The sequence below is a fragment of the Cydia fagiglandana genome, chromosome 22, assembly GCF_963556715.1.
Source record: "Cydia fagiglandana chromosome 22, ilCydFagi1.1, whole genome shotgun sequence".
Taxonomy (NCBI): domain Eukaryota; kingdom Metazoa; phylum Arthropoda; class Insecta; order Lepidoptera; family Tortricidae; genus Cydia; species Cydia fagiglandana.
Genome location: NC_085953.1, coordinates 2,236,668 through 2,261,673, shown reverse-complemented (window position 1 = coordinate 2,261,673; position 25,006 = coordinate 2,236,668). Strand labels below are relative to the sequence as shown.

At 37.0% G+C, this 25,006-nt stretch overlaps 3 protein-coding genes across 7 annotated transcripts in view; 2 read left to right on the top strand and 1 right to left on the bottom strand.

Annotated features, from left to right (window-relative positions):
- LOC134675548 (voltage-dependent calcium channel type D subunit alpha-1-like) overlaps positions 1–11,514 on the top strand; it is a 54,456-nt gene extending 42,942 nt beyond the window's left edge. The window contains exons 39-45 of one of the 5 annotated variants that reach the window (XM_063533812.1): positions 278–356; positions 918–1,001; positions 1,543–1,877; positions 4,209–4,312; positions 5,318–5,424; positions 6,371–6,434; positions 7,169–11,514. In XM_063533812.1, coding sequence (XP_063389882.1) covers positions 278–356; positions 918–1,001; positions 1,543–1,877; positions 4,209–4,312; positions 5,318–5,424; positions 6,371–6,434; positions 7,169–7,399 — 1,004 coding nt within the window. In that variant the 3' untranslated portion in view covers positions 7,400–11,514. Of the gene's footprint in view, positions 1–277; positions 357–917; positions 1,002–1,205; positions 1,241–1,392; positions 1,878–4,208; positions 4,315–5,317; positions 5,425–6,370; positions 6,435–7,168 lie in introns of those variants that run through there. The other 4 variants (XM_063533813.1, XM_063533811.1, XM_063533815.1 and 1 more) reach the window with 4 other exon arrangements.
- Positions 11,515–13,270: 1,756 nt separating this feature from the next.
- On the bottom strand, positions 13,271–14,099 carry LOC134675559 (STING ER exit protein). Its single transcript, XM_063533838.1, has one exon. It carries the CDS (start codon positions 13,936–13,938, stop codon positions 13,291–13,293), a length of 648 nt encoding a protein of 215 aa, XP_063389908.1. The 5' UTR covers positions 13,939–14,099; the 3' UTR covers positions 13,271–13,290.
- A 202-nt stretch (positions 14,100–14,301) lies between these two features.
- Positions 14,302–23,530, top strand: LOC134675555 (mitochondrial import receptor subunit TOM40 homolog 1-like). Its single transcript, XM_063533833.1, has 8 exons — positions 14,302–14,541; positions 15,065–15,132; positions 15,576–15,767; positions 16,639–16,770; positions 20,079–20,190; positions 21,171–21,247; positions 21,345–21,441; positions 22,049–23,530. Exons 1-8 carry the CDS (start codon positions 14,412–14,414, stop codon positions 22,186–22,188), a joined length of 948 nt encoding a protein of 315 aa, XP_063389903.1. The 5' UTR covers positions 14,302–14,411; the 3' UTR covers positions 22,189–23,530.
- Positions 23,531–25,006: the final 1,476 nt, after the last annotated feature.

Below are 25,006 nucleotides of genomic sequence, written 5' to 3'. Positions count from 1 at the left end.
GTTTACTAAAGTTAACACGCCGATAGTAATCGTTTGTCCCTTTCCATCATACCAATACGTTGGAAAGGGACAAACGATTATTATCGGCTTGTTAACTTTAGTAAACGTTTATGAATAAGGGACATCTGTACCATCCTTTAAAATTCAAAACGCATTATGAATTGAATTGTTATAAATAATATGACTGGATAATAAGGATAAATATGTTCAAACAAACGAAAACACTAACTAGATATTTTATGTTTGTAAATTATAACAATTATTTTGCAATCATTAGGAGAAGGAGTGGGTAATCATCTGAGTTCCATGATGCAGCGAGAATACGGAGTGGGGACTTTGCCTCTAGCGCCGACAGTGTAAGTAAACCACTCTCAAACTATTTACAAGTTATCAATTTAATATTTTCGAAAGAAAACGCGCAAAGAGGCACAATCCACCTGATGATGCCGACATGGCTCCCTACTTCAGCTGCCATAAATGCGGTCGCAAATGCCGGTCCCGCATTGGCTTAATATAGCCACGAGAGACGTTGTTCCTCGCCTGATGGTGAATATTTCCATGACTATCATTATCATCATTATTACTATAATTTGTATTATTTACAATATCTATTTATATATTTAGTATTATTTATATATATATATGTAGTATTATTTATGCTACAGATGTAGTGCATAATTGTTTTCCATCGTATTTTCTCGGAAACGTTCGTATTTGTCTTGCTACTTCAGTCAACGTCAGTACTTACTTTTTGTACCGAGACTGGCTGAAATAGCAAGACACGTTCGTACGTTTCCGTTAAAATGCGATGGAAAATAATTATACACTACATCTGTACAAAGCACTGACAGGAGTCGAGGAGGAGATAATTAATTTCGTAACATTTAACTGTAACGTCACATAACTTGAACTTTCAGACCGAATGGACAACCAAAGGAGCAAATACCACTTAGACCTTTAATATTCAATGGAGAATCAGAGAAGATATATCAAGTTCTAGAGTGAGTACCAAAATTATAACAACCAATTAAATATCATTGCTTTATTGTCATTAAAATTCTATTAATTTATGTAGTTTAAGCTCTAACGTTGGCAAGATATTTTGCACATAAAGATTTTTGTTCACAAGGCCAACTGTTTATAATTTAGAATATAATCCATATTATATCTCGAATTCTAAATGCAAATTAATTGTTACGTTGCAGAAAAACCACAAATGATCTAAAGAACGCTTACAAAGGTAGTCTTGTGTGGTTTTGAGTTTGTTTTCCCCGAAGTAGATCAGCCTTTTGGCCCACAGCACCAAATAACCCTAGCTTTTGTACTAACACCTTTCCTAACACGATCTTCTATTTCACTGCATCCTTCTGCGGAATCCGGTAACGTATTCAGCAATCAGAAATCTAACTACCCGGAGATGTTAGGTCAAATAGGTCTCGCGTTCGGTTGCGTTAACTATCTAACGACGCCGAGCGAGGCGATAAAAACGTCCCCCGCCGTGTCTAGACAAAAGATCCATCCAGAAGACTCGACGTCTTCCAGGGAGAAGCTACCGATACCGAGGAAGGCGTCCCCGGAGGATAAAACGCCGTCGCCGAGCGCGTTCGAAGCGATACAGCCGAAGATCTCCGCGCATCTGGCGAGCGAATGCACGCCGACGACCGAGTCGAAAACGATGACGCTGTACGGCTACAACGCAGCAGCGAAGCTCCCGTTCGCGTTCTCCCACGCGAAGGCGGCGTGCCGCGGAGGGGAGAGAAGGAGCCTCCGAGCCATCAAGCCGGTGGTGACAGGTCGGATGGTGCGCAGTGCCTCGTCAGGGGCGGCGAGCTCGCATGCGCCGCCCGCCCAGCTTTTAGCTCGACCGCACTCGCCAGGTCCGCACCCTTGGGAGCCTCCTTCTTTAAGTCCTTAATGGACGCGTGTTGTAAAACAATCCCGAACTTTTTATCGTTGATTTTAAAACTCCTTTATTATTTAGTCCTTCTCTTTACAACCTTATTAGTTTATATTTTTGTTTTCACTTCCTTATTCCGTATGTATTATTTAGATACCAAATAATACACTGGTGATTTCCTTTAATGATCGAAGTTTTGGATTATTTTACAGCACCAGATTCACATTGGCAGTTTTGAAACATATCAGAAAAACGTTTAGATGTAGCAAATTATCTTGACTATTCCTTAGAAGGAAGCTTCCGAATTGTAGAAAAGTAAACATGAATGCATCACTAATAAAATTCCAAGGCTTTACAGAACCACGATGAAGGAAAGAGATGGTATACATGAACACTATCACATGAGCTTCCGCCAATCAAATCACTTTTTCTGACTAACATTAGTGTCAGGCCAGCCAGATATGGCAGTAAACGGAGCTGAGAAAATAACCTTCCTTTCTTTTTTTACAAGCTTTTATTTACTTTCACCTGACCGTTCTCTGTCTGTAATCAAATATCGCAAGTTAAATTTGATCCACTTCCCGTTTTCCGATTGAGCTGAAATTTTGCATACATAGGTACGTAAGTCGGGTGACAATGCAATATTATGGTGTCATTGATCTGATCTGATGATGGAGACCAGAGGTGGCCATAGGAACTCTGTTATAAAACACCGCAACCTAATTGTGTTTTGGGTTTTTAGAATTCACTCGAAGAGTATTAGTTGCCTGTGGAAAGAAAAGTAGAGTCAGCGATAAAAGCTTGACCAAAAATGATATTTTTGGCAAAAATTTTTTTTACTTATGGTACCGCCATTTAAAAGAAAGAGGTTGGGAAATATCTCCAACGTCGACAAGATATGTCAGTCATCTGCCATATTTGGCCAGCCGGACTATAACACTAACACTGTATTGCACATTATTGTACACACATTAACTAACCGCTGAATTTGCTGTAACATTAAATTCATATTCATAATCAATAACAGCTAAAATTTAACACGTATTTTAAATATTTACGAGAGTAACCATTTTTGTATATGGCAGCATGAAAAGAAATCGTTTGATGAGCTAAAATAGTGCATCTTAGTAAATAGAAAAGGTTTAGCAGCTTATAGAAGAAGTAAAACTTGATTTTTTAATTTAATCGGATGCTGAAACGGATGTTTTGAATAATATCATTATTATCCATAAAATAATTAACAATAAAGAGATCAACAATTAACAAAAGTCCCGAAACATAACACATTTAAAAACTTGTAAAAATAATAGATCAAAACTATAGTTTGGTGATGATATCAATTTTATGTAGGTACCTATAGAAGAAATATTTGTTCACAATAGTCAAAAATAAAAATCATAACTTTATACCTATTGAATTTGAGTGAGTTAGACCAAGAATAAAGTCTGCAACGATTTTGATAGCATACGCAGTACAAGTGTTATTTTAAACGTCAAACTTCTATGAAATTATTACGGTGGTATAAATGACACTTGCACTGCTATCATATCAAAATCGTTGCAGACTTTTCTTGGTCTAACTCTAGCATTCATTGATCGGTAATTTTTAGTCAGTCGTATACCTAAACCTGACAGTCAATTGTCTTTATCAGATGTAGGTGTTATTATTTCTTTTTCTCAAATATTTTATGAATTATAATGATACTTGAGACATCCTTCAGTCACCTTTATTTGAGCACGACAGCTTCTAACGGCCCGGCAACGACTTTGAGCGACCGGCGGCGGCGGCGGCGGCAACCATAGGTGAGAACGAAAGGTCCGATCGCTCCGTCTCGCTCCAATCTGTGGTTGCCGCCGCCGCCGCCGCCGCCAGTCGCGCAATGCCAAGCCGTAATAAAACAAATCGTAAAGTTTCACGAGGACTCCAGATTTAGTTGCAGTTTGTTAAATAAATAGATTAATAATGCTTTAGAATTAATATTATACATAGAGAAGCTAGTTTTCGCTTCAAAAATAGATAAATATATTAGTAGACAACATCATAAATAAATACTTACTTAATATATAATCATTTTGAAGACATTAAAGTTAAAATAACATCAATTGCTATGCCCTTGTAGGACATCATATGATAAACTGTTTAAACGACAACGTTTCACTCACTTGAATTTTTAACCGACTTCCAAATCTAAAAGGAGGAGGTTATCAATTCGGTTGTATGTTTTTTTTTATGTTTGTTACTCCATATCTCCGTCAGTATTAGTCGCCAATTGGCACATTTATACAAAATCTTCACTAGTTTCTTATTACAGGAGGCGATAGCTCGGGCCGCGGCGTGGTGTCGCTGCCGGGCAGTCCGCGCGGCGTCAACTCCGCAGTCCCGGTGGTTGGGTCAGCCGAGAGCCTCGTCACTAGGGTACGTACTATATAGGTACACATATGCTTTACTTATTTATATACAGGGTGCTTCCTGTAACAGGAGCAATAAATTAAACTAAAGGCTGTACTCCTCAAACTGACCAACATTTGTTTAGCAACTTTTAAAAATTATGAATCCTTAAGACTTCCTCTTTTTCATACAAAATAAATATTGCCTTCAATGTACGCTGACATCAGAGTGTTTGACTTGACTTTACTTGTCACGCTTTTAACATGACAAAATTTGCAATACATTGCGTCTTAGAATAAACTTTAAAGTGTAATAAAAGTTAAACCATGAGTTATTTTCAAAAGTTGCTGAACTAATGTTGGTTGGTTAATTTATTGCTCCTGTTACAGAAAACACACTGTATATCAACTGCATAGGACGACAACTATTGCTCAGTATTAGAGCGTTTTCACATTGTCCTAGCCGATATCGGATGTAAGATCCTACATCCGCGTACTCAGGCCGCGGCGGCGCGCCCGGGCGCCGTCGCCAGCGGTCACGCACACTAGACACAAGAAGCATTATTCCTACACGTACGCACGCAAACAAATAGGTAGGTATTCGGCGCGATTCGAACTTTAAGATATCACGCCGTTAGACATTCACTAGATATGAAATAGTAAAGATATGTGACGTTCCACGAAAAAAGGTACCTTATGGCGGCTGGCGCTTACGCTTATTATTAACGCCGCTCCAATATTCAGTCGGGGCAATGGTACCTTTTGCCGTGGAACGTCACATATCTTTACTATATCTTATCTAGTGCATCTCTATTTCATTTCCCGAATCGCGCCGATTGTCGGTCCGACAGCTGACGGGGGGCTCCGACATAACTGATTTATCGGGAGCGCCTTTCCGATATCGGATGTCGGCGCCTATGACAAAAACAGCTGCAGGAGAGTGCCTACATGCATTTTATTTATTTCTCTAAGCTTTAAGCTAAAACAAGAGAACTTGGGCTCAGAAGCGCTTATTCCTTAATCCTCTGTCCAGGTTTTAGCCGAACAAGGTCTAGCGGCGTACTGTGACGCAGAGTTCGTGAGGAACACATCGCGGGAGATGCAGGAGGCGCTTGAGATGACGCAAGAGCAGATGGACAGGTAAACTGGAACCTTTTTTATCCTCTAGCCGCCCAGAGACCTATAAAAAGGTTTCCTGTTACATTCTAATTTGAACTTTATGTTGACAAAATCAAAATTTCATTTTGCTTGGCAAGGTTTGACGTATGGGCGGCTAGAGGTTATGCGCAAAGACAGGCCCACGAAATCCATATTTAAAAATTCAATCGTCGTCTTTATCACTGTTGCAAATCTCCAGTGGCGTAACTAGGCGGGGGGGGTTGGAGGGGGCACGTGCCCCGGGCGCCGTCCAAGGGGGGGCGCCAAAATGGGCAAAAGACTACCTCTCCGCCTTGCCAAAGGCACAGCAGAGATACTTTCGTCAGTCGTATTTACCACCACTGTGAAGTGTGAAATACGGATGGTAATCTGGCCCTCCGGCAAATTTGGTGCCTGCCCCGGGTGCCATATCCTCTAGCTACGCCACTGCAAATCTCTTAGGATAGGAAACAGATATAGAGATAAACATTTATATTTGGTGCAATAGATTTCCTTAAACACTCGATTGGATTGCGATAAAGGCGCTGTAGAACCTATCCTTTCTCTTCGAACCTTTCAATATGTACTTGTCTACGAAAGTTAATGGAGACTCTGGGAATTTGTCTGGAAATTTTAGCCCCCAATTCCCTGAATTATTTTTAGTAAAATATACTAAACCATAACTTTTTCTTCAGAAGTCTTTGATTACGTAGCATCCCGTTATATATAATATATATATCTTTCAGTTGACGGTGAGTTTAAAGTAGTGACGGTATAAGTAGATTTGTCATGTTTTCTGTATACTTACATCTGTCTTCGCCGATTTCAATTTTAATACCAGTTTAATTTTTACTTTTTATTGCCTACATATTCAGAGAGAATTTATCAGGAAAATTTACACAGCTAACGAGTATAGGTAATAATACTAAAATTTGACTTATTTTTATAGGGCGGCACACCAACTCATGATTCAAGAGAGAAATATAAAACAAGCCCAAAACCAGCCTCAAGTTGTAAGTATCTACTTCAGCATTGTGGGGTCGATAACACCATAAAAAACCACGTCCAAGCATCATCCGAACGCACTAACTGGATATCATGCCTGCCACTAAATTGTGCTTGTATTTAACCAAATGCTAGTTCCAGTGTCCTATGACCCCTTTGATGATCAGTCAGAGGATGTCCATTGTCCACACAGCCCTCCGCAGTCAAAACTGTTGAAACTTCAAACCTTCAACATTTTGCGCTTGAGGTCGGTCCAGTTTTTGTCCTGTAGACTACAATTCCGTATGGCTTGTGTTGTGTGTATATACCCCTACCCTCACAGTTGTAAAACCTTTTTGCTAAAGACAAAAAAAAAAATTTTTTTTGGCAAATAAATTACTATACGAGTATATTTAATGAACTAGTAACTTAAGTCTTCTCTAACTTTCAATATTTTTGGCTGGAAGATCCAACAAAACCGAGAGGTTAGTTATGAACTTTCTAAAATTCATTAATTAATTAAGGTGGACTCCATTACTGGTGTCGCATCATGATAGTCGGTATCTAATTAACTGTATATGTACATACTCTTCAAAAATTCAGATGAGAAGATTGCTTTTCAATTAAATTCAATAAGTACCTATGTTCAGGCGTAGGTTTTTCAGAAACATTTCGCGGTTAACATTATTTTAATGGTGAAATCGGCCCCTCTTTACGTACCTTCCTGTAGTTCCCAAGCACACAGAATTTAATGAATGTATAGGCTAACATTTGGGCTGTTCCAGGGCGATATGCTAGCTCGCCACCCTTACCAGCCACCGACCATGCCCCCACCCTTCAAGCCGTTATAGCAGAGAGTGGCCGCGCCTCACAAGATGGCGGACACCACCAAAATGGCAGCCAAGATGGCGCCGCGCCGCGGAATGGCGGCAATGGCGCGAAACACCACAAACAGCACAAGAGGAAGAGAAAAAGGAAACCAGTATTGGTATAGTGTATGGAAATATGTTTGAGATGTGCTCAAATTTTTATTTGTTGCTTAGGATTAGGGGCAGATGATTTTTACCGCCGATTTATCATCGCAATATAGTTAGAATGCGGCAGCAATATAGTTCTGCTTTTAATAAATATCTGTGTCCTTATCGATTGTACCGACAAATTAACTTTGTAAATCCTTAATGAATTATATATTGCCATGCCAAATGTCAATGCGAAACATTATTACTTGTCAATTGCTTTCTAATTGTACGAGTAAGTCCTTGGACTTAAAAAGTAATTAAAACTTCTAAATGAACACTAATTTTACATGGGCGACAGTGTTTGGAAATACAGGACAACGCTCTAAGGCTACGTTCTAAGCACAGAATAAGTTTAATATGTTCAGTGGTTCTAAGACAGTTGTTCGAGTCAAGGAGCAATAAATAAGAGTACTACACAAACTCACGTTCCTCGTCGTTGGCATAGATGGCACCACTTAGCGTAAATTTTGTATGGCTATAGACCTGTTACCGTCATATCGTGATCTAGTGCGCTCTCTGAGAGATATAATGCAGATGGGGTTTTAATAAAAGCTGAGGTCAAAGTGCCTTACAAAATATGTTAACTGAGATCTTGCTAATGTAACGCCATTTACAACAAAATTTAAGAAACTTATTTGTCGCTAATTAAAATGTCTATTAGCATCTTTTCTTAGATGCCTACCTTCGTTGGCTGTACATACCTTTGTTGGTACATATTGGTCTTCTATGCATTAAGCATATTAGACTTCCTATTTTATGAACTTCTGTGTACGGCAGATGAAAAAGTGAGATTATTAGTAGATCTAACGTAACGTATTTGGTAAAATTTAGGCGTTGTAATGTTTAGAAAGGGCCAAATAATCATTGCAACTTCAGGAGTGGTTCGTAATTTGAAATACAAATTTGGAATGTAGGTACCTTTATCATAAAGTAGAAGTAAAAAAAAAGAACCTGCAAGTTTGTGGTGAGGCGATTACCTATCGCCTACTCTACCTAATTACAAAGGTAAGGCAAGAAAAATTCTTCCTTTTTACTATAGAACGAGGGAAGCAAATGACACAGTTGCTTATGGTGAACGACGGTCACCGCTTCCCATTAGGCGGATATCAATTAAAAAAGCAGTAACAGGCAGTTGTGCTGGTACTATTGGTCCTTTATTTAGATTTAAAACATAATACAGAGAGAGAAAATTGTCTCTAAAACAATATTTAGAGATACTTTGGTTTATCTTGTGTATTAAAAAAAATGTAATTTTTCTAGATGTGTAGTTTTACAGTTATATGAAAATGATATAGATATATCAATATCATACGTCATTTTAAATTAATACATCATGTTAAAACACCTATATGTCATATATAGGTACTTGGTCAAGCAAATCTTGTCAGTAGAAAAAAGCGGCAAATTTGAAAAATGTAGGCGCGAAGGGATATCGTCTCATAGAAAATTTGAATTTCGCGCCTTTTTCTACTGACAAGATTTGCTTGGCCATCTAGAGGTGTGTTATTTCGTCGGTACACATATGTATTGGCAGAAAAAACTTTCAGTACCTATAGTATTTATGGCATGGTTATTTAGACCTTTGTGTTTGGGTGCTTGGAAGAAAACGCCAAAGCAAGACGCACAATTCATCAACCTAATCGTGAAAATGTTTGTCCATTGTATACTTTGATCCATTGTTATATCAGATTACAAGTAGGTAGATAGATTATAAAGTAGGTAGTAATTATTTTAGAAAATATAAATGAGCAGGGGTCTAGCAAGATGACAATCGTTGATAGGAAATGCGAATCAAAACTTATATCTAAATAATCACGTGACTTTCACGTAGCATCTCATCCCAGTACATTTTTTATTTATTTAATTTCACAAACGGGTCTACTGCGATATAATTTAATTGTTTTTACCTTTAATTCCGACGTTTCAGCTGATTTGCACCAGCTGTGGTCACGGAAAGACCCGCTATCACGCGCTATCGCGGTAGACCCGTTTGTGTAATTAAATATGTGTACAAAACGCGAGAACTTAAAATGTTACATTTTTTATTTGTTTGACGTTTTTCCATGTACGATTGTCATCTTGGCTACGCCCCCATACCGTGCACTCAATACAAGTGACGTGTCTGAAGTAACTTTAATTACTAAAGGGCAGGGGCGAGTCAGTAACTTCTAAAGGGCTGGACCGATTTTGATCAACATTATTTGAGTGTTTGAGTAAGTCAGGATAGAATGAGCTAGGTTGTAGAGGGTTCCTCGAAATAAATAAGAAGGCTTGAAAGTCACAGCTATATATCTGGCAAAATGGAGTAAAAAAATGTTTATATCCATTTCCAATTTTATCAAATCGCTGTATGCTTTCTGGTTTCTTATTTATTTTTACCAAGACAAAGATCCTAATCTCAATCGATGGGACTTTTACTTATAAATAATGTCAATGTAACAATGTAGTATTAATAGCATTTTATAAACAAATAAAATAATTAGGTATAGAACTTATTATTATTTCTACAGATTTTTTATAAACAAATACCTGTAATAGAACTTATTATTATTTCTACAGATTTTTTATAAACAAAAACATCATCTAATTATAACGGTAGTAAACTACCCTCTGTTTCTTTCCGTTTTTTTTAATGAATTACGTTTAGAATTATAGGTATGTCTGTAACCGGAAAAATCAAACCATCTTCCAAAGCTGTATAGAAATATGTATACTCGAATTCCTATCCGTATTTCCATATTAACCGTCTGACAATACCCGATCAGGAAATCGTTGAACTGATAACATGTCTAAAACTGTAGAAAAACACAATTTTCCGTAGAGATTCTAGAGTTAGAGTTGGTTTAGCGATGACTGAGATTTTATATAGGAGAACATGTATTTCAGAACTTGGCTCAAACCTTTTCAAACTTTAAAGAAACAATTTTCCTACGCTGAAATTATTTGTATTTTCAAGCCTAGCCTAGCCTTACAGATGTAGTGCATATCTAATTGTTTTCCATCGTAAGTATTTTCTCGGAAACGTTCGTATTTGTCATGCTACTTCAGTCAACCTCAGTACTTTTTGTACCGAGACTGACTGAAATAGCAAAACGCGATCGTACGTTTCCGTGAAAATACAATGGAAAATAATTATGCACTAGATCTGTATGTCACCTTAGTCTAGCCGATCATTTTAATGGACCAACAAACTTCCATAAAACTCACGAATAGGTAACCTTTACATTTGACTACTACATTTCAATACAAATTAAGTTTCATAATTGTCATTAAAAGATGGCGCTGCACACAAATCACTACATCGATAAACTGGAAATCAATATAAAGTTTTTATGGTGTCATCATCATCATCATCATCTCAGCCATAAGACGTCCACTGCTGAACATAGGCCTCCCCCTTGGACCTCCATACGTGCGTTTTATGGTGTATTAGCGTATTATTTATATAACAGTTCAGTCGAGCTTACAAATGAAGTTACTAATAAAAGTTACCTTACCTAACATACACTACAAATTGTAAAGCAAAATTGTGTAACTTCGAAATCTTTTTCGGTATACCTAAAAATCCTAATTATATACACCTCAATGTCTCCTTTACTACGTGAACTCAAATGATGTTTAAAGTGTGTGTACAGACAGTATGTGTAGACATATAGGTTTAGGACTTTAACGTATATTTTTTTATGTGTAAAATATTTGACCAACAAAACAAAAACGAGTAGATGTTATTCTTTACTTGACTATGAAAATAAATTCCGTTGGTATTTAAAATTAAAGTCAGCTTATTCAGACGGCAAAATTACATGCTTAAAATATAGGTAGCCAAATTATAACATACGCTGAGCTTTTTTTTGAAGCCACGGGGAAGTACACACTACATAATTCAGATTCCAACGTAATTCAAAGCAACAACATATGTGTTATGAATCACGTAATAATTTTGTTTTATTTACTGTGTCAAATTTTACAATTTAGCTTTGTAAGGACCCCTAGGAAGTGCCCTTTTAAGTAATCGAATAAATTACGTAGTTTAGCTCTCATCTCTTCAAATGAACGACATTCCGTAGACATAAGAAAATAACAATATAATGGTAAATAAATAAACCGACGTTTTCGTTATGCCCAAAGTGAAAAGATAGACAAAACAAGAAACAACTTTTAAATAGTTGTACTCGGACAGTCCACAGATGGCGCAAGTAGTAGAGATAAATTAACGCCACCTAGGACAAGATTATAGGAACTATTATATTCTTTTCTCACCTAATATGGAATGAAACCGCACAATTATATGCTTCCCTATCTTTATAAGTGCCAACTGCCATTTCCTGGTTCTGAGAAATCTATTATACTTGCATTTGAAAAATCCAAAGTACATATTTTCTATTTAGTTGCTAACTTTCAAATTAATTGATTGTTAGTTATTTCCTTTTTGTTAATGTGAAATTAGGAGCAGATGCCAATTTAACTTTTTTTAATAGTCTTCTTTAAAAATGGTGCCCATTTAATACTCTTGATATTTATTCTTTGTGATTTACTTGTATGTATATCCTAAATGTTTTGTTATTCCTTGTTGTGTATATTCGTCTGTTTATTCTATGCTAGGTAATTCGCCAGTAACTGGCCACCTGAAAGTAACTGGCCACCCAAAACTAAAAATGAATTCTATTCACCTATAAACAGAATAACAGAATTCATTTTAGTACAAGGTGGCTAGTTATTGAAGGCTGACCAGTTATTGAAACCTTATACTAAAATGGATTCTGTTTATTGGTGAAAAGAATTCATTTTTAGTTTAAGGTGGCCAGTCACTGGCGAGTTACCCTATTAAAGTTTATTAGAGATGTAAAAATATTAAATATTTTTATTAGTTAAGAATAGTTTCAAATTGAATATATTGTTGTGACATGCTGATGATACAAGATAGAGTGAAATAAAAATAATACTACAAAAATGTATGACACAACTTTGATGGTCTTTCATGTACCTGATTTACTTTTATCTACATACTGTATACTCCACATTTTCTTATAGTGGATAAAAAAGCCAGTAACATAAACTTTGAAGGTCTGTGTTAGATTTAATCTATGATGAGGAGGAGGATGATATTATGATGAGGAGTCTTTACTATTAATGTGTCTCTGGTTTTTCATAAACCCCCATCAATAATTTGCAGCATTTTCATTGTGAATTACAAGTAAATACATGTTTTGTTAAGCTGGATTGGATAAAGAGATTTTTTATGAGTTGGTTATACATTTTTTAGTCAAGTTCTAGATTTTTGATCCTCAGAAGTCAGAAAAAATCTCCATTTATTTGTTTTTTCCAACAGGAACTTAAGCCACATTTTGCGAAAAGTATACAAAAATATGTAAATAATGTACAAAATTGAAATTTCAGAATTTGAACAATTTGTCTTCTTAATTAAGTACATTTTTATATCCTAGTGCAGATTGGCTAGTACATCTGATTGTACATAATTGTTGTAAATAGATAATGTAAGTGAAAGATATATTTATTCCGTCAGTCATATTAATATTTAAACATTATTATATTTATTGTTTAAAATGAACATTGTAAAATTGTTTTCATTTAATAAAAAAAATGGATGCTATTCATTTGTTTTAATGTATTTTTTACAGGCAACTGATTCTTATTGTAAATAAGTGTTCCGCAAACAAAGTTTTTAGGCAGATTAAATATTGCATAATTTGGCAGTAAAATTGCATAATAACTTGAATGTTTGCTGTTATGGATGTTAAGTTTACATTTCCACAACACAGAGACAGTAGGAACAACATTTAGAAAGAAAATAAATGTAAATTGAAGTCAAAATTAAAATTCAATAGTCAGTCATTCATATCAATATTTATTTATCAATTAAAGTCCCCCGGACCCTCTTCTCCTGGACCTGCACGGGAGCCTCCGCCTGTCTTTTATTCATGCCCTTCCTCTCCAACTGTTTCTCAATAATCCTTGCATTGTTAGCGTAACTGTCCGCTACCTCTCTCGCCTCTATTTCATCTTCTTCCTCATCTATTGTTGAAACAGTCACTGAACTAAACTTGCCCATGTTCTTAGTGTGTTTAGTGACCATAATTTTCTTAGGCTGCGTTAACGCTACTTGCTTGTACATATCTGTAACGTTATTTTCACCTGCAGTTTGTACTAAGGCTCCTCTCATTATAAAAACAACATTGCTGTCTTGATCCGCCTTGTAATAGATAGGGATCGCGCACTTCTTGCATTTTAACCTATATTGCCTCTCGATCCCCTTTTCACGCTTCAAATAAACCGTCTCATCGGGGTCTGAAGTGATTTTATGGGCGTGTTTGGAGCCGTCTATAACGCGCGCCCCGTCCGTCGGCCGCAGTGGCAATCGGTCGATAGTGCAGTCTAAAATCAGGGACATCTGGCCGCATATGCAGTAGTAGATGTGTAGTGGCTTGGTCTCGTTGTATTCTTCTTGATCTTTCGTGTCTGAGCAGACGATGCTACGAGACACAACTTTCGGCATTGTGAAGGTTGTGAAACGAAGTGTAGCGCAGTAATTGGAGTCGTAATAAGATTGTACCACCGTTTCTTCTCTAAATTAGAGAGCTTGTTGTTTGTTAGCCAGTTTTAATAGATATATCAATTCTAATTCACCAAAATCACCATTGAAACGCAACACTGCTCTGTCTGTGCTCTAATAAGTCAATGTCAAACTGACAGTAGTCACAGTGACAAATACTTTTTTTAACTGGTGTTGCCAGTACTACTACATTTCTAAACCTTTATTTTTTGAGTAGTTTTAAAAGTATCTTAAACAGCCTGACAGTCGGTAAAAAACGAAATTAATTTGTTTATGGTTACCTGTTATGTTGGTACATGTGTACTGTCAACTTCACACTGCTGCGATTGTCTTTTATTCGACAGAATTGTGTTTCACTGCACATGTTCATCGATTTCTGAGGAATTTAGGGAAAGTATATTAAATTCCTCAATAAAATGGGTGCTATATCAAGCAGATATCGCGTCTACAATTCCGGACTAACACCCACGGACATAAACAATTTAGAGAATGCAGATAAACGTGAAAATCCAGGGACATTGGATGAGTTGCACAAAAAAACCAAAGGTGAGTCGTGTGGGTGGAAATAGTAGCATATACGTGATCAGAAATGATAAGAAAAGGTATTCGCATGTTACGGGAATATTGTTGTTTTCTGTTCATTCAGAAAAACCCGGTAAACATAACTTGAGCTCCCTTCAAAAGTTTGGTTATCTTGTGATGTAATATTAGACAATTATTTAAATTAATACTTGTATCTAATCATGCAAGGGTAGTTAATTAAAATAGAAAGCTATTCTGTGTTAATTTTGTAAGTAAAGTATGGATGGTACTTGAAGTGAGCTGTGTCCCGACCCAATTTTGATGTTTACTCACTGATAAGAACTGATTTATGCATGCTGAACCCTTTTTATATCTTGATGGCACTTCTAGAAGTGTTGCGCTTGAAGTAGAAGGTTCCATATCTAAATTTAATTAAATGTTTTAAGATGCGGGACGAAAATATAGTGACCTTGAATTCTCAATAAAATTGAGTAGCAACACTCATACTAGTAATTAGAGGCTGAAATAACCATATTCCATTTTTCAGATGTTATGCCAGTAAACTTTGAAGGTGGTAAATTAATGGTCAACAAGGGAATATCTAATCACTTCCAGGTAAATTTTATCATTGTATTTTTCTGCTTGAGTAGAAATATAAAAAGTAAAAAAATATATACATATAAAATAGCCGCTTAACCTTCTTGCTAGTGTCTATGCCTAAAAAGCTGATGGCTCTGTGTTCAATTACAGTAAGAGTACAAAGATTACCTCGAAAGTACCTTGGTGTAGTAAGAGCTTTTAGCTGTTTCATGAGTGCAGATATTTCTTCCTGAATTATGGATATATTTATGTTTTTATCTGTCTGATTACATATGTCATTGTCTCTAGTACCCAAAGTGTCTAATTGTTATTTTCGTTTTTGTCAGTGTAAGCTTTGCTTAGTTTAGGGCTAGATTGATCTGTGTAATATGTCCCCTAATATTTATTTATTTATCTAATTTATTTTTTATACCAATTACAACATTACATTATTTATATAAATTTTATTTAAATTCCAGATGTCACACACATTAACAATGAGCACAGCTCAGAACGGCTACAAGCTGGGCGCCACATACATCGGCACGAAACAGCTGTCACCAACAGAGGCGTTCCCAGTGCTACTCGGAGACGTGGATCCCTCGGGGAACCTCAACTTTAACCTTATTCATCAGCTCACACCGGAGATCAGGGTTAAAGGAGCTGCTCAGGTAAATATTTTAACATTTAAATAGAAATTTCATATGGCTCATGCTGTTCACAAAATATAAAGTGCACAAGTTTGATCAAGATCGGCTCATTTTATGTTTCGTCAACTTTACCTAAAAAAAATTTAATTCTCTTTTTTTTCTAAAACTTTAAATAGATAGATTTAGCCAGATAAGATAAAGTCTGTGGAAACCTTTCAAATGTATGGTTATAATGTAAGATAAAACTTATAAGAATTAAATAAGTGTAATTTATTACTGCTTATTTTCAGTAAAATTTACAAATTACTTACAATTTGCTATTACCAAACAACCTTAATTTCCTATGAAATAACATGGGAAGTCATCTACTTTACAGAATCCGAGTACAGTAGAATCCGTTTATTATGACTCCGCTTTACTGACCAACTGCTTACTATGACGTAATTACTGTGCGAAGTTTGGTTTTCATATAAAATTCTTAGTGACAAATTCGGATGACTTCGCTTATAGTGACAAATCGCTTACTATGTCTGTAAATTATGTCCGGTTATATTGACACATTCGCTGGTTTTCGTGGCCATCACCACGTCTTTCCCTGCGAGGACGTTTGGTGCGTTCATGGCGTGTAAGGTATTTTAGTTTGGTCATCAGTGACAAGTTGATATTTGTTACAAGTTTAATAAAACTCATTTCTCACAAAAGAATTTGAGATTAATTTGGAAAACAACAAAAATAATAAGTTGTACAACTATGTTTTATATGACATCCGCTTAGTATGACGTGTTTGTCACTTCCCTTCGATGTCATTATAAGCGGATTCTACTGTATTTATAATTTATTTTTTGGAAATCATTTGCAACTTTCATGGTAACAAACTGTTTTGTCTCTCCAGGTTCAAGAATGCAAGCTGACAGCCACGCAAGGCACACTAGAATACAAAGGCTCTGACTACACGCTCGCTATGGCGGTCGGCAAGCCCGACTTCAGTGAAAGCTCCTCGGTCTTCGTAGGACACTACCTACAGGTATGTATGCCAGTTCCAGTATATAAGCTGCAATACAAGGCTGGAATATAAAGGGTCTGACTACACACTTGCTATGGCCGTCGGCAAGCCGGACTTCAGTGACTCCTCGGTCTTTGTTGGGCACTACCTCCAGGTAAATATTCTACACTGGTGACCTAGCATCTCTTCTTCTTCGCGTTATCCCGGCATTTTGCCACGGCTCATGGGAGCCTGGGGTCCGCTTGACAACTAATCCCAAGAATTGACGTAGGTACTAGAGGTGTGCGCCGATGGCAAAATCATCGGCGGCGGCGTCCGATGATTTTTTGACCGGCGGCGGCGGCGTGATCGGCGTGAAATCGGCGTGGCATAATTTTTGATACTGCATGAGAACGTGGCTATAGAAACTCTACATTAAAGCCTTCTGAGTATTTACTAGGCTATCCAAAGCATATTATGTGTGTTTTCTAAATTATTGCCGAAAATCATATCCCGGCATGTCACTTGGCAACCATTTATTACCAATACCTACCTAATGGTTACCAACGGTATGTTTAAATATTAAATTAAAAAGGATACTTTAAAACGCTACATTTTAGGCACTATTTTTACTTACTTTTAAGCGAAATATAAATAAAACACAAAAAAATCTTTAAGTTGCCTTAAATCTATATTGACTTTTCCCAGCCGCTGTCGCCTCACTTAGGATTTGTTACGATATAATGATGAATACTTTACATTTGTCTGAACTGAAGTTTAACAGAAAACTATGTAAGACTAAAGATATCGTCGTTTTCGAAAGTAAACTTATCTGGCCGGTTGATTCGCTCAACAGAATGTCTTTGGAGTGTCCTGTTTTATAGAATATTAAGGTCTACTTTGTTTTCTTTACTCCTAGCTTAGTGAAGATATTTGGTGATTTATGTTCCTATAAGTAGGTATCATTGTTTAGGTATAGCTTATTACGAAGCGTTAACCTGACTTTTATTATTTTGATTGAAATATATATTACTAAGTAAAAGAAGCTGATAATCACCATAAAATGACTAAGAATTGCTCGTGTGTATTTTTAAATGAAATTGTATATTATGTGATAAATAAATCAAATCATATCTATCATATGATGACATTGATGTCTTGTTGATGACCCTCATGCGTGTCACCAGAATCATACGAGAAATCATAAAATACTTACCCAATTACAGCTTGCTGAAGATTCTAAGAAGAAAATAGCATGTTTATGTCCTAGGATATGAACCTGCTATTTTCTTGACTTTAGTTCACTGATTAAACTGACAATAAAGAGACTATTGATGTAAAACAAAATGCGTTCTACAAAAAAGCTGTGCGATAAAATATCAAATAATAACCTGAGATCCAGAAACAAGATCTTGTTTAAATTAACGCTAAATCGTTGTCACAGCTAACACCGCAACAACAAAAATTATGTTAATATGCTTCACTGGCAAATAATAAGCGAAAAAGCATAAGGATCTTTAAATTATACCTCTGACACTATCTACTCACAACGCAACATGGAATAAGACACGATAGGTATCAAAATTTCCCACGCCGATTATACGCCGGTCATATTTATCGGCGGCGGCGGCGTGGAAAAATCGTCGTCGGCGGCGGCGGCGCGGCGCACATGTCTAGTAGGTACTAGTTTTTACGGAAACGACTGCCATCTGACCTTCCAACCCAGAGGGGAAACTAGGTCTTATTGGAATTAGCCCGGTTTCCTCACGATGTAAACAAAAGGTAAACCTTCACCGAAAACTCATTGGTACAAGCCGGGGTTTGAACCCACGACCTCCTGATTGAAAGTCGCACGCTCTTACCGATAGGTCACCAGCACTTTTTGCGCTGTGGCCTAGCATCTATAGAATTTATTTCCTACCTGCATGCCTATTTTGAGACAACTAAATACCTTATCTTACAATCCTTGCGGAAAAAGCAAGTGAAGTGAAATTAAAGTGAATATATTTGCTTTTTAAAGTATATAATAGTTAACTTTTAAATCTCTTTTCATTCAAGAAAGATATGTTGGTTTCAATATGGCTACAGTTAAAACGCCGGCACCAAAAAGTGTGACCACATGTGGTACAAATGTACCGCATTTCTGCTAAAGTATTTTGTAAATCTTTATCATTAGAGTCCAATTCCGATTGTGCACAATTTTTAGCGACAGCGAAGCCGAGAATGTAGTTAGATCGTTAATGAAATGGGACATAATGAGTGCACACGGATTGTTAACGATTTCTGATGATCATTTTACTGTATATTGAAAACTTATCTTTAAGGAGATGTATTTAGAGTTCATATTAAAAAACAGTGGATTCTGTCGATGGGTTTCTTTATTTTATGATTTTTTTGTTTTATTGATAGGATGAATGTCATTTTTTTTTGTTATACAGTTCTGTGTTTTAGCTTAAGTAGGGTACATCGCCAATTATTAGCCAGTTTTCAATTACTGGCCACCTATACTAAAATGAATTCTGTGTATAGGTGAATAGAACTCATTTTTGTAAGAGGCGGCCAGTTATTGAACGAGTGGGTTGTGGATAAATTTCAGTTACTGGCCATTTTCCTTATACTGAAAATGAGTTTTATTTATCTGTAAATAGAATTCATTTTTGGAATATGTAGGTGGCCAGTAATTGAAAACTGGCTAATAATTGGATTTTCGTACCTTATATACTAAAATGAACTTTGTTCACCTATAAATAGAAATCAAATTAAGTGGCCAGTAATTGGGGGGTGGCTAGTAATTGGCGATGTACCCTATGTCATTTCAAATTTTTTGAAGAAAAGTATTGTTGATTATATTAACATCCAAGTATTGTTTTCTTTAACTTTGATCGATATTTAGCTCGAATAACAAATCATTTTTGATCTTGTTTGAGTGAGAATACCTATAGATAGGGCTTAAACAACTGCAAATATATTGGACTTTTATTTATGTGAGACTTTGGAATGGAATATAAATATTTACCAACATATTAGAGATAGGGATATTAGAAAGTGACATTGACGTAACCGGTGACGGTGACCGAAGAGCTGGCGGCTACCACGCACAACGTATCAGCATTGTGATACAGCGAGGAAATGCCGCCAGAATCCTCGGTGCAATGCCTCAAGGGCCTATTTTAGATTTATGCTAGTTATTAATTTATTTTAGTAATACCACTGTATATATCTTGTTTACAGTTTATATTAGATTAGTTTCCCCGTTTTTATTTTTTTACGACTGATTTTACCACTTTCTTCAATGTCTACGGTCACACCTACTCAAAAAAAGCTAAAAGCACATGTTTTTTTCTTTTTAGTCGGTGACGCGGCGGCTGGCGCTGGGCGCGGAGCTGGTGTACCAGTCGGGCGCGCGCGTGGCGGGCGGCGAGGTCGCCATCGCCTCCGGCGCCGCGCGCTACACCATGGACGGTACGCACACACACTGCACACACACACACTGCACACACACACACTGCACTGCACACAGCACACCGCACTCAGCACACCGCACACAGTACACACTACATCGCACGCAGCATACCGCACACCGCACACAGAACACCGCACACAGCACACCGCACACACTACACCGCACACAGTACACACTCCCGGTCCTGGGCTAGTCTCATCCGGAAGTGCCCCGCGACTTTTCGAATTTCATCGTCTCCCCCCAAAACGTGCGAAATACAATATAAATCAATACTTTTGCCTTGTTTATGTGCATTATCAGGCAATTTAATAGTAGTTTATGTGACTGCTACATAATGAGAGGCATTAAAATACGAGTGTGGGTTTAAGAAACGAACGTTAGTGAGTTTCTTAATAGGATCACACGAGTGTTTTAATGCCTAATTATGTACAGTTACATACACTACTTTATCTAAACACATACTTAAAACTAACTAAAAGATAAACTGTACGTCAAATGGTGGTGAATGAAAACTTTTTTCACGCATGTCACACATCCTTAGTTTTTTTTTAATTCTAGACAAAAGAATGAAGTCCCTATTCTCATGTCACTCGAGATCAAAATTAAATGTCGTGCGGTTTATATTTAAAAAACATACTAAATTGACGTTTCGTATCGATAACTGTTTTAATATCTATGGATACTAGAATAGAGACCTACTTGAGTTTTGACTGCTGTTCCAAATTTAAACTCATAACCTACAAAAATCTATAACGTTATGTACATTAAAGTACAAATTTTCCTACTACCACAGATAAGAAAGTTCTCATAGTAAAATTGGTTGTAATAAAGCTTGTCATTTCCTACGGTTTCTGAACGTATTATAGAGCACTAATGACATGTGTGTAGATAAATAATAATTTATGTCTAATACTCTCAAAAGTACAATCATACGCGTCCAAAATGCTACATAGATAACTCCTTATTTGCTATATTTCAGATTCGGAGGTGTCAGCGACGCTGGGAGCTGCTGGCTTCCATTTATGCTACTTCAAGCAAGCTAGTGAACAACTTCAGGTATAGTTTTTTTAATAATTTTTGCCAAAAATAGCATGTAGCAAATCAACAAATTTGTTTATACATTTACTTGACTTTTATTTGTAATTAATTGTAGGTGGTAGCGGAGATGGACACGTCTTTCCGAGGTATGGAGTCTGTCGGCACCATCGGATACCAGGTCACCATCCCCAAGGCGGAGCTCGTCTTCAGAGGTAAATAATAACTTCTTAAATTTGTAAAAATATGGGTGCACAAATCATCTCAAAAATATGTCCCATAACTCTTGTGTCAGCGAATTAAGAACTATGGGACATATTTTTTAATAAGTTGGCTACACCCATATTTCTACAGTTGACTGTGCCTATTTCATATTTAGTTGTGTGCTGGCATGAGACGCTGGTATTTTAAAATAGAACTGCATTCACCCACATTGCTAACTCTGATGTTTTAGTAAAATCGTGTTTTCTTCTAAGGAATCTAAGGCATCATAATAATTTTCTAAAATTAAATAGTAAGACACTGACAAAAGTGTCCGGGTTAGACCTGAACGCTTTTTAGTACCCTCTCTGGACTGGCTTTAAACTAGGATAAACCTAGAAAAACCTTGACAAATGATAGTTTAGTGTATACTAGCCCAACGTAACGATCTTATAGTTTGGTTTCTATAGTTTACTAAATAACATAGCTGGATTAAATCTTTTTTATTTAAAGTGTAGAAGTATACATTATTTAGAAAATGATAAAAAAAAATACCTGCATCAGAAAGTTATAAGTCGATACGTCTTTAAAAAAAATTACAACATAATATATTTTTTTCAGGAATGGTAGACTCAAACTGGAACATCGGAGCGGTCCTCGAGAAGAAGCTCCAGCCCCTGCCTTTCACGTTTGCCCTGTCGGGGATGGCCAACCAGGCCAAGCAACAGTTCAAGTTCGGCTGCGGACTCATCATCGGTTAGACACCCAAAGATGCCCACACACTGTCGATAGTTCTTACACATGTGTAGTGTGTACTAGTTACTGTAACATCAGAGCGATCTTGGCACGCTCCGGGATGGCCTGTCAGGCCAAGCAACAGTTCACGTTCGGCTGCGGACTCATCATCGGTGAGACACCCAAAGATGCCCACACACTGTTGATAGTTCTTACACATGTGTACTATTTACTGTAACATCAGAGCGATCTTATAATTATAGCTATCATTACTTTATACACAAGAGAAAAAAAACAGTGACGTGGGTGGTATACTAGTACTATGATCAGCAACTATTTTGTCCAGACAGTGAACTGAACATACACAGTGCGTCTCACAACCAAATGTTTCACTAAACTATATACTAGAGATGGGCCGAATATTCGGTAATTATTCGCTATTCGGCATATTTTTCAATGTTCGTATTCGGCCGAATAGTTCGGTTCGAACTGCGGAATATTTACCGAATTATTTTTTAAGGGCGTCCACTAGCTGGCGCGGGTGCACAGTGCACTTCACGGTCAGGCATGAGACGGTCAAAAACACTTGCGGAGTGCAGAAGAGCAGAGACCTGAATGACCTTGTTTTCAGCGTTTTAGACAGTTTTATTTAGCCCAACCGCGAATATTCGGTTCGGTATGATCTGAACCGAATATTCGTATTCGGCAAAGACCATATTCAGCCCATCTCTGTATATATGTCGGCGGCCGATCGTAAGAGCAGGCAGATCGTAATGTTCCTGTGTAATGTTTTGACGATAGTCACATTAAACCAATATATAGGTAGGATAGGTTCGTTACGTTGCTTCAGATGCCCGAAGGGCAAACTGCCCAGAAATAGGAGCGTCGATTCAGGGAACGAGTCAAAGATTTTCACGATTCACGATATGCCTAGGAATTTCACGATATGCCTGATCTTACGATCGGCCGTGGACATATACATTTACTATCTTATGTGTATTGCTATGCTATGTTGTTCATGTTGCTATCATCCTGACGAGTTCAGACAGAACAGTATATTATAAAATGATTTCGAATCATTAATTTTAATTGATTATTGTTATGGACATTGAATGTATGCGTGAATTTACCTTTCCACCATATTGTATGTATGGTATGCATGTATGTGTTTTGTTACATTCATACCTTAAATCCAGTTGCATTTAAAAGGGATATTTGGTAATGGGTGGTAGCTCAAAGAATTATGAAAGAAAAGTATCCTTTTTCTATGTAGCAACACAATTGGACTATCTGTATTTGTGGCTATCTATCAGAGAAGGGTCTTTATGCTAGAGTCTGTGCGGAAAGAGAAGAGTCGTGAAATGTATGGGAACCAATACATTCCACGACTCTTCTCTTTCCGCACAGACTCTACATGTTAATTGTCTCTTCTGTGGACAATAGTTAACAGCTTGTGGGCATGTAGGCATAGTCTAATAAAACATGGTCTTCTCTTCCCAGAGTGTCACAAGCCTACGTCACAATAACATGGCCGCTATATATAGCGCTATCGCATATTATCATATAGCGCTGTCGCATGATGACGTAGGCTTGTGTAAGTCACGTGACCACGAAAAGACGGGAAGAGAGTACCAGGCGGAGTATATTATTATACCATGGCATGTATGATTTTATCATACTTATACAAATAAAAGACGTAGCTTTTGATGTGGTTAAGGGTTAAATAACAAAAAATACCTTTATAGCCCTTTTGGGTATGTCTTCAGGAAAGACGTGAACACAGTTTTGTCTTTGACCCAAATAGGATCTTTCCCTCAAAGACCCTTTTCTGATGGAAAGCCACATTCGTAGTTTTGTCCTCAACTACATATACGAGGGTCACTTTTCAAGATATCTAGATCGGACCACGCTAACTCTGCACGGCATTTGAACTGACAAAGTATGGCAATGTCAAATTTCTATGAATATTTTTGTTCTGTTCAAGCCGGTGCACAGTTAGCTTAGACAGACTAAACACTTATAAAACGTGTGTTACACTATCCGATATTTAGGGTTCCTCCGACGAATTGGATGGTCTAATGCGTCGTTAAGGGTATTGAGTAATTAAGATTTTTATCATTATAATAACTTATGTTAAACAAATAAAAAATGCAGAAAAAATAGTATAATTGCAATTTCGTTAGATGGCGAACCAAAAATATGTAAACTTAAATTTCATCACCAAAATGCCTGAACAACATGTATTTGGAACTGTGAAATGTTGCAACATTGCCCAACTTTGAGTCGCTTAGCATCTTTGTATACAAACTTCTATGCAGGGGGTGATACCTTTTCTCTGCAGCTTACACAATGCGTTAAAAAAAAATTGGCCGAATTTAATCAAACTAAAGTGAGAGGTCTGTCTAAAGTGTAATCTTATTGAACTTTAAATAGATACTTTTAGAATTGTCAAACGGATACGTAGTGTAAAGTTGTCACCAAACGGGCAATGTTGCAACATTTGACAGCATTCTCAGCACTGTGTATATGTATTTTCTTTTTTTATGAGAGCGTTTTTATATTTGTTATGAATACCCTACCAGAGAGCATTTGTGATGTCACTCTAGGACTAGGATATGCCGAACTGTGACTTGTTTATTCAAATTTGACCCTTATTGCTTTGTTAGTAGAATTCAGATCAGAATAGTCGAATATTTTGCCTAAGTGCGTTCTTTTCTGGCATTTTTACTAACGAAGAAATTGTTAAGACATAATTAAAGTTGATAAAATTAGGGTAATGCCGGCTGTACATACTCGTCGAGAGCCTCTCACCTAGGGTTGCCATACGTCCGGATTTGTCCGGAC

Coding starts and splice junctions, on each gene's coding strand:
- LOC134675559 (XM_063533838.1), bottom strand. CDS start 13,938: ATGCCGAAAGTTGTGTCTCGTAGCATCGTCTGCTCAGACACGAAAGAT.
- LOC134675555 (XM_063533833.1), top strand. CDS start 14,412: ATGGGTGCTATATCAAGCAGATATCGCGTCTACAATTCCGGACTAACA. Junction 20,191..21,170: donor CGCGCGCTACACCATGGACG/GTACGCACACAC, acceptor GCTATATTTCAG/ATTCGGAGGTGTCAGCGACG. Junction 21,248..21,344: donor AAGCTAGTGAACAACTTCAG/GTATAGTTTTTT, acceptor AATTAATTGTAG/GTGGTAGCGGAGATGGACAC.